The sequence below is a fragment of the Ambystoma mexicanum genome, chromosome 10 (genome assembly GCF_040938575.1).
Source record: "Ambystoma mexicanum isolate Mex_15411 chromosome 10, UKY_AmexF1_1, whole genome shotgun sequence".
Classification (NCBI taxonomy): domain Eukaryota; kingdom Metazoa; phylum Chordata; class Amphibia; order Caudata; family Ambystomatidae; genus Ambystoma; species Ambystoma mexicanum.
Window position 1 is genome coordinate 866,009,211 of NC_090932.1, and position 16,258 is coordinate 866,025,468.

Below are 16,258 nucleotides of genomic sequence, written 5' to 3' on the forward strand. Positions count from 1 at the left end.
GACACCACTGGCTGTTGAGCCACTCTTGCATGGGACGCATGCGCAGCCGCGCGTGGGGAACCAAATATATGCATGATACTATCATTCCTAGCAAACGCATGGCTTTGCGCACCGTCACCTCCCGACTGGCTATATATTGAGGGATCTGAAAAAGCATGTTCTGAACCCTCTCGTTGGAGGGGAAGATGAAGCCGTCTTTCGTCCGGATTAGAGCTCCCAGAAATTGTTTCATTTGACTGGGGACTAAACTGGATTTCTTCTCGTTGATAGAGAAGAACAAGTTACTTTCTTAACTGGTAACGTTCTTTCGATGGGATGGTCCGACGACGTATTTCATATCTATGACATGTAATCACCGCAGCACAGAAATGGAATACGTCGGAGGACCCAATCCCCTCGAAACCCAGACTGAACAGATGGTCTACGGTCTTTTGGGTGTTAAAAAACCATGTGTCGCAAGAATCCCCTGTTATGAGCCAGGACCTTTGTAAACACCCATGGCGCCGAGGCGATGCCGAAGGGGAGCACCTTGAATTGGTAATGCCTGTCCTCTATCATGAACCTTAGATATTTCCTGTGCGCTGGCAACATTGAAATATGAAAGTATGCATCTTTCATGTCCAATGTTGCCATGTAGTCCCCCGGTTTCAACAGTGGGATCACCTGTAGCGTTACCATGCAAAAGTTTTGATGTTTTATGAACTTGTTCGCTAGGCGCAGGTCTAGAAAAGGGCACATGGTGAGGTCCTTTTTGGCTACAAGGAAGTACACTGAATAAATACCCTTGTTTACCTTTCCCAGCAGCGCTTCCACCTCTTGATTCAGGATCTCCAGATTGTCCGGTGAGCGGCACTGTGACCGCGTTGGTCTGAACTGTGGAGGTTGGGCGAATTCCACGCAGTAACCGTGGGCGACCGTCTTTATGACCCACTGGTCTGAAGTTATCACCTCCCATGCTGTGAGGAAAGCTGTTAAGCACCCCCCGACTGGGGTGACATGGGAGGGGACCTGGATCTGATGGTAATTTCTGACCAGAGGCTGCAGCTCCTCTAGGATTGGGGCCGCTACCTCTGGCTTTGCTGCATCGCCGACCCCTTGGTGGGTAGTATGCGGGGCTTCCTGATGTTCGTCCAGCATTAAAGTTTCCCGTGCTACAGTTGTTCTGACTTGCACGGGACTGCCCTCGAAAAGACTGACTAGAATTACCTTCCCTTTGGGGGGGAAGGGTTTTGAGTAATCTGTTGTGGGGACTTAAGAGTCTCATGCTCTTTTTCGGCTGTTACCAGGGACTCATCGACCGCCTTTCCGAAGAGGTTAGTTTCTTCAATAGGTTTGTTGATGAGAGCAGCCTGTGTCTCGTGCTTGAAACCTGAGTTACGAAGCCAAGCGTGCCGCTTAAGTAAAGTGCCCTGGGCCAGAGACCTGCCTGCTGTCTAAGCAGGGTCCAGAGTGTTCTTTATTACATTCTGGTTTACTTACCTGCCTTCGGCCACAATGGTGAGAAGCCTGGACCCGACAGGTTCTGGGACTTCCTGAAGACCTTCCTGTACTAGGTTCCATTGAGCATCTGCATAACTCACCAGCAGCGTAGTGTTATTCGCTATGCGTGTGGTATATGCAGTAGCCGAGGTAACCCGCTTACCCAAGGCATACAACCTCTTGGATTCTTCATTCGGAGGTGCCTTCCCCGTAGCAAGGGGTACTCCTGCTCGTTTCCGGGTGGTAGTCACTACCAAAGAGTCGGGGGTGGAGCCCCCTTTAATGTATTGAGGGTCTGAAGGAGCTGGCCGAAATAGTTTTTCCACTCTTGGGTTCACTGCCCGGGTCTGAGCTGGCGACACCAGGCAGGGGGCCAATCTTCTTTTAACAGAATTAAGGAGGGGAATGTTCTGGCTTGAGGGGGGTTTCCCCTTGAGAATGTCCTCCACAAAGTCCTGCTCGGATACCGCTTCTTGAGTAGTGATTTGGAAGTGATCTGCTGCCTTCCTTAAAATGGCATTGAAGGCCATTTGGTCGTCTACAGGCGAGGCCTGGCGATCTGGGGTGGACGGAGGAGAATCTAGGCACAGAACATCAGTGTCCTGATCTTGTTGGGGGAGAGTTCATGGGTCCGTCTCCACTTGCTGGGTTTCTACCTAATTGTCCGTTGTATCCGCCTGGTCCTCATTGTAGCCCTGCAGGAAGGAAGGGTCTTCCTCTTCACTGTAAATGTCCTGATAAGTGTCCATCTGGACGATATCTTCATGATGGACGGCGACCGAGGGCTGATCTTCTAGGAAATGTGAAACCGATTTAAGATTAGGTTCTCCACAAGATCTTTTCGGGGAAGTATGTTCAGAAAAATTGATAATTTTTTCAAGACGATCCATGCACCCTTCAGATTTCTCCCTTGTCCACTTAGAGGAACCAGAAGGGCCTACGGATGGAAAAACGTCATCTTCCGCCCCATGGCATCGAAATTTGTCACTCACGGTGTTGTAAAGAGGCTCCTGACTGTCCTCGTAGGTCTCGCGAGAATCGGGGCACCATGGCGTATCTTAGATTTGCCCACGGACTGCCCCATGTTTTTCGACAGGGTAGGTATCAGCCCAACCACCGAAGTAATTCTTGCGATACTGTGTTCAATAACCGCCGAATCGGCGTGAGTTAGTGGGTACGAAGGTCTGTCAGAAGATTTACTGCCTATCGCGGTGTTAGAAGGCCTAGCGATAGGTTTCTCGCCTTGAGGCCTAGTTGTAGATTTTGGGCCTACCGGGCCTTTAGAGACCGTCGGAGCATCGAAAGTCCGCGCTTGGACGTGTAAACCTGATTTAGGGGTAGCGCCCTTGTTTGTTTTGGAATGCCCTGAACGATCAGAGGAATCTGCCAAAATTTTCGACGGCCGTGCTGGCGCTTTCACCTTTTTCGATGTACCCGTCGAAATAGGTGGAGGGGTTGTGTGTTTAGTGTGATGCGTTCTTTGTACGCCCCTGTCGCAGGGTGTTGTCCCTGAAGCAAGACTAGCGTCAGGCCTTGAAGGGTCGGCCTCGAGGTCTATAGCATCCGCAATGGATGTTTGGTCATCGGAGGCGCCCCTGTCACTTTCGGCGGGTGTGGCGGTGGGGCAAGAGGGTTCCGCTTGTGACATACCGTACACGACCCACCGATTTACACAGCGCTCCTTAAGGGTCTTAGGCCGAAGGAGTTTACAAGCTGCACACTGCTTCTCGTCATGATCCAAGGGGGGACAAGAATTACACGTTTTGGGCTGGTCTTTCCATGGGTATCTGACCCTACACTTAGGGCAGAACCTAAATGGAGTCCTTTCCATAGCGAAAGGTGTAAATAAAGATGACCAGACCTAGAGGGCAAAGAGGGGAAAAGAGGAAAAACAAAATGAAGATATGGCCACCCGATACCACTCTCCCTACTGTGAAGGCTGGCCAGAGGGCCCGTCCAAGTGGATCCTTCAGCCGCCGGATCTTAGGCGCTGAAATCCACTGCCGTAGACTAATCCCCCGCAGTCTTCGTCAAAGTTGTTCCTGTCATCGAAGTGACTTAAAGGGGGAATAACCAACAAGTCGGTTTAAGATAAACAATATCTCTCTCTGCTATAGGGCGACAAGTTATCTGGGCAGAAAAAAACAATCTGAGGGACCTCGGCGCGTGAGGGATTTTGGGTAAACTACACGTCACGATAGGGATAGTGTTACAGACACGCCTATGCCGACGTCCCCTTTCGGTCCCCGAAAGACAAGATGCAATACTCCGCGGTTACCACTGGATGCCGGATCACTGCACAGCATGTGATTCTAAGCAGATTAACAAGCATCAGAAATTATTTTTTGGAAATGGGCCGCTAAATGTAGATGCAGGATTTTATACATGTAGCTTAATATGTTAACTCTCAAACAGTGGGGCTGGAACTCATCTTCCAACTGCATCTCTGCGGCTTCTAACAACTCGGCTGAACTCTTTAAAATCTGCAAGGAACTGGCCAGTCCTGATGCAGTCTCTACCTCTCCTGTCCCTTCCCAGGCCCTCTGCACGGCTCTGGATTCTCATTTCATCTCTAAAACTCAGAACATCCTGTCCTCTCACTCCTCCTCTCCCCTTAGTCCCTCTACTCCCTGCTCTTCCTCTGGCCCTTTTTCGGCTGCCTCTCCTCCCCCCCTTCTCTGCCTTTCCCCTGTTCTCCCCAGACGAGGCTTTCAGAGAAGTCTGATCTATGAATGTCTCGTCAAACAGGTTCATCCCTGCTCCTCCAAAACCATCAAGGACCACATTTACTCCCTGGCCCCTGCTCTAGCCGACTTCTGCAACCACTCCTTCTCCACTGGAGTCTTCCCTTCTCCCCTGAAGCACTCCCTTGTGCACCCTCTTCTTAAGAAACCCTCCACCGACCCATCTTGCCCGGCTAACAATCGCCCAATCTCCATCACTCCTTTCCTGGGTAAACTCCTGGAAAAGCTGGCCATCTCTGAGCTTAATCTTCACACTGAATCTGTTGGTTGTCTCCATGATCATCAGTCTGGATTCAGAGCTGCCAGAAGCACGGAAACTGCTCTCCTAAAGATCTGTGAAGACCTGCTCTCCAACCTTGACTCCAATACCCCCTGGTTCCTCATCTTACTTGATCTCACTTCTGCCCTTGACACAACCATGCCATCCTGCTCTATCATCCCCGTGATAACCTGGGTATCACCAGTCAGGCCCTGGCGTGGCTGACTTCTTTCCTCTCTGATTGAACCTCCCAGGTTCAACTTGGGTCCTTCCTTTCCTCTATCTTTATCTCTACCTGTGGTGTTCCCAAGGGGTCTAACCTCTCTCCCCGGCTGTTTAACCAATACCTGGCCCTTCTTACCCACTGCATTGCCGTGCTCTGCCCCAACTTCCAGTGCTATGCGGATGACACTCAGCTCACTTTCAGGCTACCCTCAGCCATCTCTTCTCCCTCTCTCATCTCTGACTGTGTCTGTCCGTCATCCAGGAGTGGTGTGCCGCCAATGATCTCTGCCTTAATGCTAGTAAGACTGAGATTCTCCTCATCGGCACACCCGCTCCCTCCTATCCTGTCCCTCTCGAGACAGCCTCTCTTGGCCCTCTTCCTGCACCCACCTGTGAGGCTAAAAACCTTGGGGTCATCTTCGACTCCACACTCGCCTTCTCTCCTCACATCTCTGATGTCTCTAAAAAGTCACACTACCAGCTGCACCTCCTCAGAGGTATTCTTCCCTTCCTCTCCATCCCCCAGAAGCTCACTGTCTCCAGAGCTCTGGTTCTCTCTAGACTGGACTATTGCAAAAGCCTCTTTCTAAATATGCCTGCTTCTGCTCTCCGCCCTCTGCAACTCATCCAGAACAGGACTGCGAGACTTGTCCTTGGCCTCAAGCCCAGGGATCGTATCCCTCTAGGACTGAAATCTCTGCACTGGCACCCAGTGGCTGTGAGGATTCAGTTCAAACCCCTCTGCATTGTCCACAAGGCATTCTGGGGCCTAGGGCCTCAATACCTTCAACTATCTCTTCCTAAATATGTTCCTTCTCGAGCTCTTCACTCATCCACCTCCAACTCCCACAGGCTCAGTCGCTTCTCCAAGCAACGAGTTGGTGGTAGATCTCTCTCTTCGGCTAAGGCCTCCCTCTGGAACAGCCTCCTTGCCCCACTGAAACTTGAGGAGAATCATATCCAGTTCCGGAAGCACCTCAAAACCTTTCTCTTTGCTTCTGCTTTTTCTCCTCATCTCCCCTGCTGAATTCCTGGCTGAAACTGCACTGGTTACCTGGCCATCTTCTGATCCCTGGCCTAGGTCCCATCCTCCGCCAGTTGCACACCTGCACTGCCTTCCTGACAACCCCTGCACTTGGGGACTGTCTCTGTATCCCTACAGTTCAACTACCAGTACTTGACACTGGATGTCTGCACTTACCCTTGCACTTGCACTTGCTGGCTGTGCTTTTACTTACTGTTATTTATTCTATTAACCCATGTACTGCACTATCCCCTCCCCCTCTCCCTTGCACCTTCCCCCTTCCCATGCACTTGCGCGATCTGAATGACACCTGGCCTAGTAGGATCGCTGTCTGTCTTCCCTCTGTTCCCCCTCCCTTGCCTCGTCGCGCCTTCAAACACGTGTCTATAGGCGCGTTTTAAATGCCATATCATATCATGAATTAACAACATCCAGGCGTGCTACATAATCAAAGACACATTCATTATGTGCATAATGGATGAAAACAGTTTACTTAATAAACCCTTACTTTGTCTGGATATGCAGTCTGAACAACAGTAGTTATCAATTCATCACTTTACAATGAAAATGTCAAAATGTAAAACAGTTTAAGGAAAGTAATGCTAACTGTGTCTAAGGCAGTTCAAGCAGGGAATGTGGGGTTAGAAGCGTGTTTATAGAGAAAAGCACATCACACACACAAATTAAGTGCACAGGCTTAGGCAACACGACAGTAAGAAAATCTGCTGATTCCAACCTGTTGTGGCTGTGTGACGGTGAGCCGATATTCTCCCTGCTTGTCGCGGTTGAACACAAGTTTCCAAAGGATCATGTCAAGGAGGACAGTCTGCGAGACAGTGCAGTGGGTGGGAAGAATTAAAAGAACTACTAATCAATTGGGAATAAGCATGCAAGTGATTTGTAATTTCATAATTTATGATTTAGAAATTAATGACACTGGTGCAAAATGCAATTGGAGTGTCCTATTATTAGAGTAATTTGAAAACATTGAACAATAGAAAGGAAACTCGTACATGAGGAGGTTATGATTAAAGCACTAGCTGATGCAGTGGACAGCAAATACATTACACTAAACATTACAAGGTAAAACAATCTCGGGCTTACTTTCCTTTTTAACTTAACCACCAATATGAATATTGACCGGTATGTTGTATAACTGAAGATGGCAAACTATTGCTTAAGAAAATGTTAAGGATGCTTTGCAGTTTTGTAGCAGTAAGGAAGGAAGGGGCCATTTGCTCTCCTCGACCTCAATGCTTCTCTTGAAAATGGAGTATGAGGTGCCAGCTGGCCGGGTTTTCTCGATATCCATAATCCTTGGACTCCAACTGCTAACAATGCAAAAATGCTTGTATTCATCGGACACAAAGCTTCCTGGCAGACTGACTGATTCAGAGAGCTTAAACATAGTGTGAACTGTGTTATTGTCTGCACAAAGTAATCCACTGGACAGAATCACCATCACAAACAGATTCATTACTACCAAGTAACATTTTCAGCAAACCTACATAGTTCCATATTATAATATTCCAAAATGAATAATCTGGATTGAAAATTAAGTGGTAGAAATGGAGATAAAATAACAAATTTTACATTAAAAGAAAACCTACAATAAAGTCAGAGACCTTCTATAATAAACAACTGTGAAGAAAATACATTTGTTTACATACCATTTGCTAAAGTAGAAACATTATTTCCAAATATATGCATTTGCTTTCAAAACATTTTGGTTTCTTACTGTAGTCATTGGGGGGACACGCATGTCCACCCTCAACACCCTTTTTTGGCCCATTTCCATCGGTGAAGAAACATGCTGCCATAACAAAGGGAAGCACCCACCTGCACCACCAAGCACCCTTCTAACCTTCGACCCTGCTCACCTGCTCTAAGCAATACTGCTGTATTTTGTTTTGGTGTATTTTATTTTCGAATGTCAGGTTATTTTTACTTTCTTCATTTCTTTGCTAACTTTCTTTTCAATAAACTTATTTTCCCTTTTGATTTTCAGTGTTCCTTCTTTTTGCTGTTTTTTTTTTACTGTGTTCCAAATGCATACATTGCATTGTGTAGAAAGTCGCTCTGCTTTCAGTATGTCAAGCCCACCTCAAAATAGTATTACCTTTTATTATTGCAAAAGGCTGACAACTGTTCGCTGTTTCCGAAAATAAAAGATGCATAAATTGGGATGGTGGGCACAGATACTTTATTCCATGGATGTGTTGTAGGTCTTACACAGGTATGGCACCTCTATAAGCACTAAACTAGACACTTGAGAGTGGTTTTTGACTGAACTTTTGCAAAAAGCTGATTTCTGGGCAGATAGAGTAGATGAGTATTGTATACAGTAAATAAATGCACATGCAACCTGTAAGTCACAGGTTCGATTCCTGGCAGGTTCACTCAGCCTTTCATCCTTCAGACGGGGATAAAAAGAGTACCACTGTAGCCCCAATAAAATGCATCAACACATACTATACAAAGAAACTGTACATTGCAATAATTTGTTACAAAGTTAATCACAGGCCTAAGGAAAAATAAAAATAAAAATCTGTGCCAACGTATGAGATTGCAGAAAGGGGCTCACACACAGGTAATGCCTGGAATCGTTACAAAATGTTTCTGAGGCTGTAATGCTTAATGCAGAAAACATTCGGTTGCTTTAAAGGCAAACATTTGCATATTACCAACATAACTAACTTTATGTAAGGACATCTATAAAAAAAATTAATGATTTTTATGACTCATTCAGAACTAATTTGAAAATACTAATGAAGAAAACATCTTGATAGATTAGTAATGCAGAGATAAATACGCCAACGAATAATGTGGCTGTTGTTGTGGGTAAAACTTTAAAAAAGGGTTTACTTGAAGAGGGTAACCAATTCTGCCATTTCTTTTATTTTTTTTATTCCCAGGGACCACATAATTTAAGTAAAGGAACAGGTTACTTATCTGGAACTACTGTTCTCCAGCATGGGTTTGGCATGGATTCACATGCTCATGAATATTCCCAGTCGTCAGGCTGGTAAAAGAAAAAACTGTTTCACTTTAAAACTGTAATTAAAACTGTATTTCTCAGCTAAACCAATCACTGTCCTCTGGGTCATACTGCCCCCATCCAATGGCAGTCCTCTCCCTAAGCTCCACCCCTGGTGGCCATCTTCACATTTGACAAGCACCTAAAGTGGCACTATGGAACAAGAAGAGCCACAAAGTGGAAGGCAGGAGGGTTTGCATGTGAATCCATAACAGACCCATGCTGGAGAACAATAGTTAGAGGTAAGTAACGTGTTCCTTCTCCAGCATGGGGTCTGGCATGGATTCACAGACTTATGAATAGCGATTATACAGGAGGTGGAAAGGCTCAAAAGAAGTAATAAAACTCACCTCTGGAATAGACTCACCTCCATCAAACAGGTTGCTTAGCACTGCTTGGCCTACTAGGGACTCCACCCTGGAATCCAAGTCGACACAGTAGAACCTTGTTAAGGTGTGCATGGACCTCCACATAGCAGCCCAGATTTTGAGCAGGTGCAAACCAGAGAGAAACGCTGTTTTAGCTGCGATGGCTCTGGTGGAGTGCGCTCTCAGACCGACTGGCAGCGGCCTGCTAGCCAGTCGATGGCGGTTGATGATGCAGCCGGAGAGCCACCTGGAGATGGAAGCCTTCGACAAGGCCTTTCCTTGATTTACAGGTCCAAAGTTGATGAACAACTGAGAAGTCTTTGTTCGTGCCACGTCGAATTTCAAGGCACAAGCTACGTCCAGCGAATGCAAGGCTGTCTCTGCCAGCGATGACTCATTCGGAAAGAATACAGGCAACACCAAAGGTTTGTTGAGGTGGAACTCCGAGGTGCCTTTGGCATAAAGGTGGGATGTGTACGCAGTACTACCCTTGAAGACAAGAAAGGCTGCTTGCAAGACATGGCCTGAATCTCCGCCTGGCCGAGGTGATAGCCGCAAGCAAAGCCAGCTTCCATGAGAGAAACTTGAGAGAAGTCTGATGCATAGGATCGAAGGCGCTCCCATGAGCGTAGTCAACACAACATTGAGTTCCCAAGCCGGGGCAGGAGCCTTCACCGGCGGGAAGTCCCAAAGAGCCCCTAAGGATCTCCTTGACTAGTCTGAGACCACAGTGAAGGTCTGCCCAGGGACCTGCCCAGGGACCTGGTGTACTTGGATATGGCAGCTAGATGCACCTTGATAGAGGCGTAAGCCAGTCCCACTTTGGCCAAGGAAATGAAGTATGGCAGAAGTTGCGGAGCCGTGACATGCAGAGGGGTAATCTTCCGAGTCCGGCACCACACAGAGAAGCGTTACCATTTATGTACGTAGAACTTCAATGTAGACGAGGCTCTGTCCTTACCTTCTGCGGCTAAAGCATAACCTCCAAACTCTAGGGCTGCAGGAGCCATGCCCTCAGGTTCAGAGACCATGGGTTGTGATGCAGAATCGCCACCCCCTCTTTTCTGGCTAGAAGGACCAGGGACAGCAGCAGTCTGATGGACTGGACCACCGACAGGCATAGTACGTCCGGATACCAGATCTGCCTCGGCTAAGCCTGCAGTGGCACTGTGAGTGTGTTGATCACACGTAGGAGGAGTGGAAATAGGGGGGAAAGCATATTAGGAACTGTCCTTCCCACGGGGACGAGAATGTGCCCCGCAAGCTCCTCGGTTGAGGGAACGTGCTGGAAAACCTCTGGCACTTGGTGTTCGTCGCTGTCGCAAAGAGATCGATGTGGGGTCATCCCCATTCATCGACCAGCCGGCCCACCTTGTCCTGGCGAAGCTCCCACTCATGGCAAGGACACAGTTCCCTGCTGAGCGAGTCCACGATGGTGTTCTCGACTCCCGCTAGGTGAAATGGAACGAGGAACATGCCTTGACGAATGGCCCACTGCCACAAGTCATGGGCCTCCTTGCAGAGCACCAGAGATCAAGCCCCGCCCCCTCAGTTTCCGGATGTAGAACATGGTTGTGGTGCTGTCTGTGAAGATCCTCACTGCGTTGTCCTTCAATGACGGTAGGAAAGACTTGAGGGCCCAGAATACAGCCCGCAGTTCCAGAACGTTGATGTGTAGGTCCTTGTCCTCCGGTTGCCAGAGGACTCTGGCGTGCAACTGTCCGGTGTGGGCTCCCCATCTCTCTAGAGAGGCGTCCGTGGTGACCGTCTCCTGCTAAGGAGGAACCTGAAACAGAGGTGCCTGGACGAGATGCTGCCGAATGTCCCACCACTGTATTGCCTGACGGAACGCTTTGTTGAGAGAGATCTTGTCTGTTAAGTTCCCAGACACTTGCAATAACCTTGCATCCAGGAACTCCTGGATAGGTCTTGTGTGCAATCTGCAGAGTCGAACAAGGTTTATGCAGGAGGACAACATGCCCAGGAGCGACTCGTTGGATCACACCGTCGCTGCCTGGGCCGATGACGAGCACTGCACCTTGCCTTTTATGGTTTTCATCCTCTCCTCTGTGGGAGACGCCAAGCATGTAACTGTGTTAAGTCATGCACACAGGAATAGAGCGTCTTGAGATGGCTTCAAGCAAGACTCAATAGTTTATGGAGAACACCAGCTCTGTCAGAAGACGTACGGTCCTCGCGGTGTGCTCACTTGACAGGGTCCACGTGGGACACGCACCAGCCAGTCGTCCAGGTAGGGGTATACGTGGATGCCCTGTAGACGATGTGCCACCACCGGCAGAGCAGAGCTTTGAACTGGTGGTGCTTATCCTGAAGTACGAATCGCAGGAACTTGCAGTGTTTTTTGAGAATGGGGATGCGGAAGTAGGTGTCCTCCAGGTCCAAGGACTTCAGAAAATCTCCCTGCTCCAGCTGGACAAGCATGTGCTGCAACATGACCATCAGGAACATTTGAGACGAAGTACTTGTTGAGACGACGTAGATGCAGAATCGGCCTCCAACCTCCCGTCTTCTTTCGGACTAGAAAGTATCCGGAATATACTCCAGAGCCCCAGAGTAGCTGAGGGATGGGCTCTATTGCCCCTTTCCGTAACATGGACCGTACTTCATGTAGAAGCTACGACCCGTGCAGTTCTTGCCGCTGAATCAGAGGACACCTGTGTTGGAACTCCAAAATGTGTCCCTGTCTGAGAGCATCCAGCACCCATCTGTCCGTGGGGATCTTTTTCCCACATGCCGATGAACTGCACCAGCTGGCCTTCCGCTGGGGTGAGAAAGTAGGGGCTGGGCGCCACGGCCGGTTCAGTCCTGCTTGGGTGGTGGTGTTCTGTCTTGCGGACGGCACCGCCGCTGGCCTCTGCTGCCTTGAGAGAACCCCCTGTACACCTCTTGAGTGGAACAGCATGGGGGCTGCCTGTAAGGGGTACTATAACCCTTTGACGAACTTCGTGGCTTTCCTCTGGAGGAGCGAAAGGCCGAGGACCATTGCTGCTGCAAAGTTCCTAGGGAGCATGCCGTCTCCGCGTCGGTCTTTCTCGCCTGCAAAGACTCGTCAACTGCCTTTCCGAAGAGGTTTTCCCTATCGAACTGCATATCCAGGACCTTGGTCTGAACGTCCGGTCTGAAGTTTATATCCTTCAACCAACCTTGACGTCACAGAGACACAGCGTTCCCCCATCTTGCGAAATAGTGTGTCTGCGATATATACCGCCATCGTGATGGTGTGATCCGAGGCCACCTCTCCTTCCTGAAAACATTCCAGTGCCTATGCCTTCTTATCCTCGGGTAGAAAAGCCAGGATCGGGCCCAACTTGTACCAGAGTTCCCAGTCATAAAGGGTCAAAATTGCTAGCGCGTTCGCTGCTTTGATGGTAGAGGCTACCGTGTAAATTATCCTCCTGCCCATCGCATCCAGTTTCTTCCCCTCCTGGTCTGGAGGTACCATGGCTGCCGATGAAGGGTTCGCCAAGCGTTTCCTAGCTGCGGCTGAGAAATCTGGCGAGGGCTGAGATCTTGGGTACTTCTCCAATCTGTCCCGTTTCGTAGGGGCTGTTCTTGGGTTCTTCATAAGGGCTAGGCCCTCTTCCCAGATGTCGTCCAGCAAGACCTGCGTCGTTGGTACAGGGAGCGTTCTTTGTCTCCTCAGGGGCTATCTGAAACAGCTCTGAAGCCTTAGAGATGACCGAATGAAAGGAACCGACTTTGCCCAGAGGGGAGGACCTATGGGGCTCATACACATGTAGAGTCTCCCTGTCCATCCTGAGGAAAAGGTTGTCCTTGTCGGTACCAGTAGCCGTGGTAGCTGTGTTCGTGCCCGTGTTCGTGTGTGGATCCGGAGCTCCAGTAGCAGCCTTGTCCTGATGAGGTGGTGGTGGTGGTGGTGGTGGTGGTAGCAGGGTTGTTACTCTTCGGCAGGGGAGAGTTTACCTTTGAAGGATCTGAATGTACCAGCCCGGACGGCAGCATCCTCAGTTGGATTTCAGTGACCAGTGTGTGGAGGGTGGATAAAATGTCCAGAGGCACATCCCTAGGGTCTAGGGGTAAACTGAGCCAACAGAGTCGGATCTGGCTAATGCGTCTCCATTTCTGCACCGGGGACTGAAGTCCTTCCTCAGGTTCTCCTCCTCCACGGTCCAAGCAGCATCCCTCATGAGGATCGTCGTCCTCGTCCATACTGGGGTAGATCTGGTCTGGTCTAGCCTGCCTGACCACATACCAGGGAGGCTCCTAAGGTGGGACCACTTTTTTTCTCTCTCTCTCCCCTCCTCCTCCTCCTCCTCCTCCTCCTCCTCCTCCTCCGCCCCCCTCCTCCTCCTCCCTGCCCTCCCCCTCCCACCCCTCGAGGTTGTTCGGCCAGAGCGGTCCGCCAGGTCTCTACGTGGCACTGGTTCCTTTGCCGCAGGTTCCGCAGCCGTATCTCGCCTTGGGAGCAAGGACACCTGCTGGGCGGCCACCACCTCTTTCCTGGACCCACTCTCTTTCAGAGCTGCTGTGGACGTCACTGATTTAGACAATGTGCTTGTGGCTGCCTTCATCGAAGGTGCCGGTGTCGACTCCGTAGACTTGGCCTTGGTTGAAACCTTAGCTGGCTTTGACGAGTCCTCCCCGGATTGTCCGTAGACACAGAGTTTGGATGGGGTTAGCGACTTTCTCTTCGAAGATGCTCCTGTTGTCGGCAGGCTCACTGTGGAGGATGATGGTGACAATAAACGCCTCTTGACCGACTCAGGATCCGCATCAGCAGCAAACCCAGCAGAACTAGCGTCACAGAGCTTGGACTTCACTTGGACCCCCGCACGTGGGGCGTCCTCAAAGGATCTCGACCTCCTCCCAGAGGGAGAACGCTCCTCTGACTGACCGGTGCTGGATGAGGCTTGACCCTGCTCCATGGCTGCGTCAGAGGCTTTGCTCGACTTGAGCCATGCCGACAAGTCTGCTGTATTTGTCCTCCTTGATTTTTTAGATTCCCCAGTGATGCTGCATGGCTAGTCCCAAAGGCTACGTAGCCCCATCGTCACTATGCAACTCTTGTCATGAGTTAAGCAGGGGATTGGACGTCCCCCACCCAGAGTCATAATATGGATCAGGGCCTCCCGATACTTAGAGACGGATTGGTCCTGATCCGTAACCAATAAAAGACAGGTCTTAGACTAGCTATATCTTCAATAGGACTCCTATCACTTGCCTTGCGAACAAGCGCTTTTTTATAAATGTACTTTCTATTTTGGTTAAAGATTGTGTATTAACGTAACCCCAGATGTTATGCAAAGCAGAGGACTTGGCCTGCACCTTATAAAGCTCGAAGGCAGGCTTTATCGCCCCTCCTCCATAATTATGGTAGAACTTTAATCACTCCACTCGTTTTCTCAAGGGCACTACAAGGTTTAAGTAGCTGCAAAGACCAATTCGAGTGGTTTGCGAAACAAATGCCTAAGTAATCATACCATGTTACTTGCTCAAGTACGACTTCACCCACTGTTCGATGCAGAACTTTGGTTTTTGAATTCTTGGGGCTGAAGACCATAGATTTGGTCTGTGTTGCATTGATTTCCATTGCTAACTCAGTGCGCTTTCTAGGAAAACACCACAAGGCTGATCTTAACCCAAAGGGGGTTATTGACAAAAAACAGCATCATCCATGAAAAAAGAGCTTAATTTTGTCATGCCCCAGCTGAAGGAGGGTCAGAACTACAAGTTAATAACTCCTCTACAATAGAATTTATATAAACACAAAACAAGAGGGGGGGCTAACACACAGCCTTGTCTTACGCCTCTGGCCACATTCAATGGTTGTGTAACATCCCCAGCCAGACTCCATTGCACTACTGCAGTTTTATTAGAATAAAGGAGTTGCAACGTATTCGAAAGCTGATCGGGAATGTTTTCAAATTGACAAAGACTGCGTATAATTTAGTCTTAGATAATAATATAGGATTTTAAATAATCGGGTACAATCAAAACCCTTGATTTAACAAACTCATCCCAGATAGAAAACCTGCTTGCAGATGATGGAGCAGCCCCTCTGAGTCAACGCAGTTTTGCAATTGTCTTAACAGTGCCTTTGCAAATGTTTTTCCAGAGGCATTACCTAATGATATGGGACGATAATTGTCTGGGTGTTCCCTCCCCCTTTGTATCACTGGGATAATCTCGGCTGTCTGTCATGACCTAGGAATGGCTCCAGATAAGGCGAGTACTAGGCCTTTTTACGCATGAAAATCTTGTAAATACGCAAGCTTTATTATTTTCCTGGGTACATTTACACACAGGTTTAGAGCAGAGGGCAGTGCAAAGGTCAGGTTACTTGACAGAAACCAGAAGGCTTCTTGTGATTTTTATCTACATGGATGTCATTGCAAGCCCCCTCTGAAACAGAATGTATTTCTCTGAAGCCTTTCAAAAAAATAAACTGCACACTGATAAAAGGAATGGTTTCTTTCCATTCAGCTTCAGAAGCGCTGTGCATGTTTTCCTAGAATTTTAGGATTGTTTAATAAAATGGAAAACTAAATTGCAATTGAGAATTTTTTTTTTTTTAAGTTATGCTTTTTTTGCAGTGAAAGCAAACCAGTTTTGCACAATTGTATTTTTCAGAATTCCAGTGCTGTGTGCATAATCTTGCAGAGGCAGATCATTTTTACACTTCTAATTTAATTTACAGTCTAATTATAAAAACAGTGTGTAAAATGATGACTAAACAGTCTATTTTACATCCATTCAACCTTGCAGTCAATGGGGTACATTACTATAAATGGTCAGTGGCAGCAGAGTCTTTGCTCAAGGGTGAGTAATTGTCATTACACTGATCACAGGTGTTCTAGCATCTCAAATCTTCAAGACTACAAATAAAACATCCAAAACCTGACTCTCAAGAAAGTGCAAGCGCTGTTCAAAAACAAACAAATTAAAGTTACAATGGTAATTGAAATAGAAACTCAGCAAAACTTGTCCCTGCGATAATCCAGATAGTTATTTAACTTAATGTAGCGCTTCATAAATGGTTTGTCATACATCTAGGTACTGAGATCATTATACCTCAGTCGATACTCAGTTAACCAACCTCTGAAGGATGTTAGCCAATAAGATACCTCAGCCAGTTGAGCA

General features: G+C 48.3%; 1 protein-coding gene across 2 annotated transcripts in view; it reads right to left on the reverse strand.

Annotated features, from left to right (window-relative positions):
* ATP13A3 (ATPase 13A3) overlaps window positions 1-16,258 on the reverse strand; it is a 1,430,808-nt gene that overhangs the window by 72,297 nt on the left and 1,342,253 nt on the right. The window contains exon 32 of one of the 2 annotated variants that reach the window (XM_069618569.1): window positions 6,468-6,557. The exons of the other annotated variant lie outside the window; for it this stretch is intronic. Coding sequence (XP_069474670.1) covers window positions 6,468-6,557 — 90 coding nt within the window. The remainder of the gene's footprint in view (window positions 1-6,467; window positions 6,558-16,258) is intronic. 2 annotated transcript variants of the gene reach the window in all.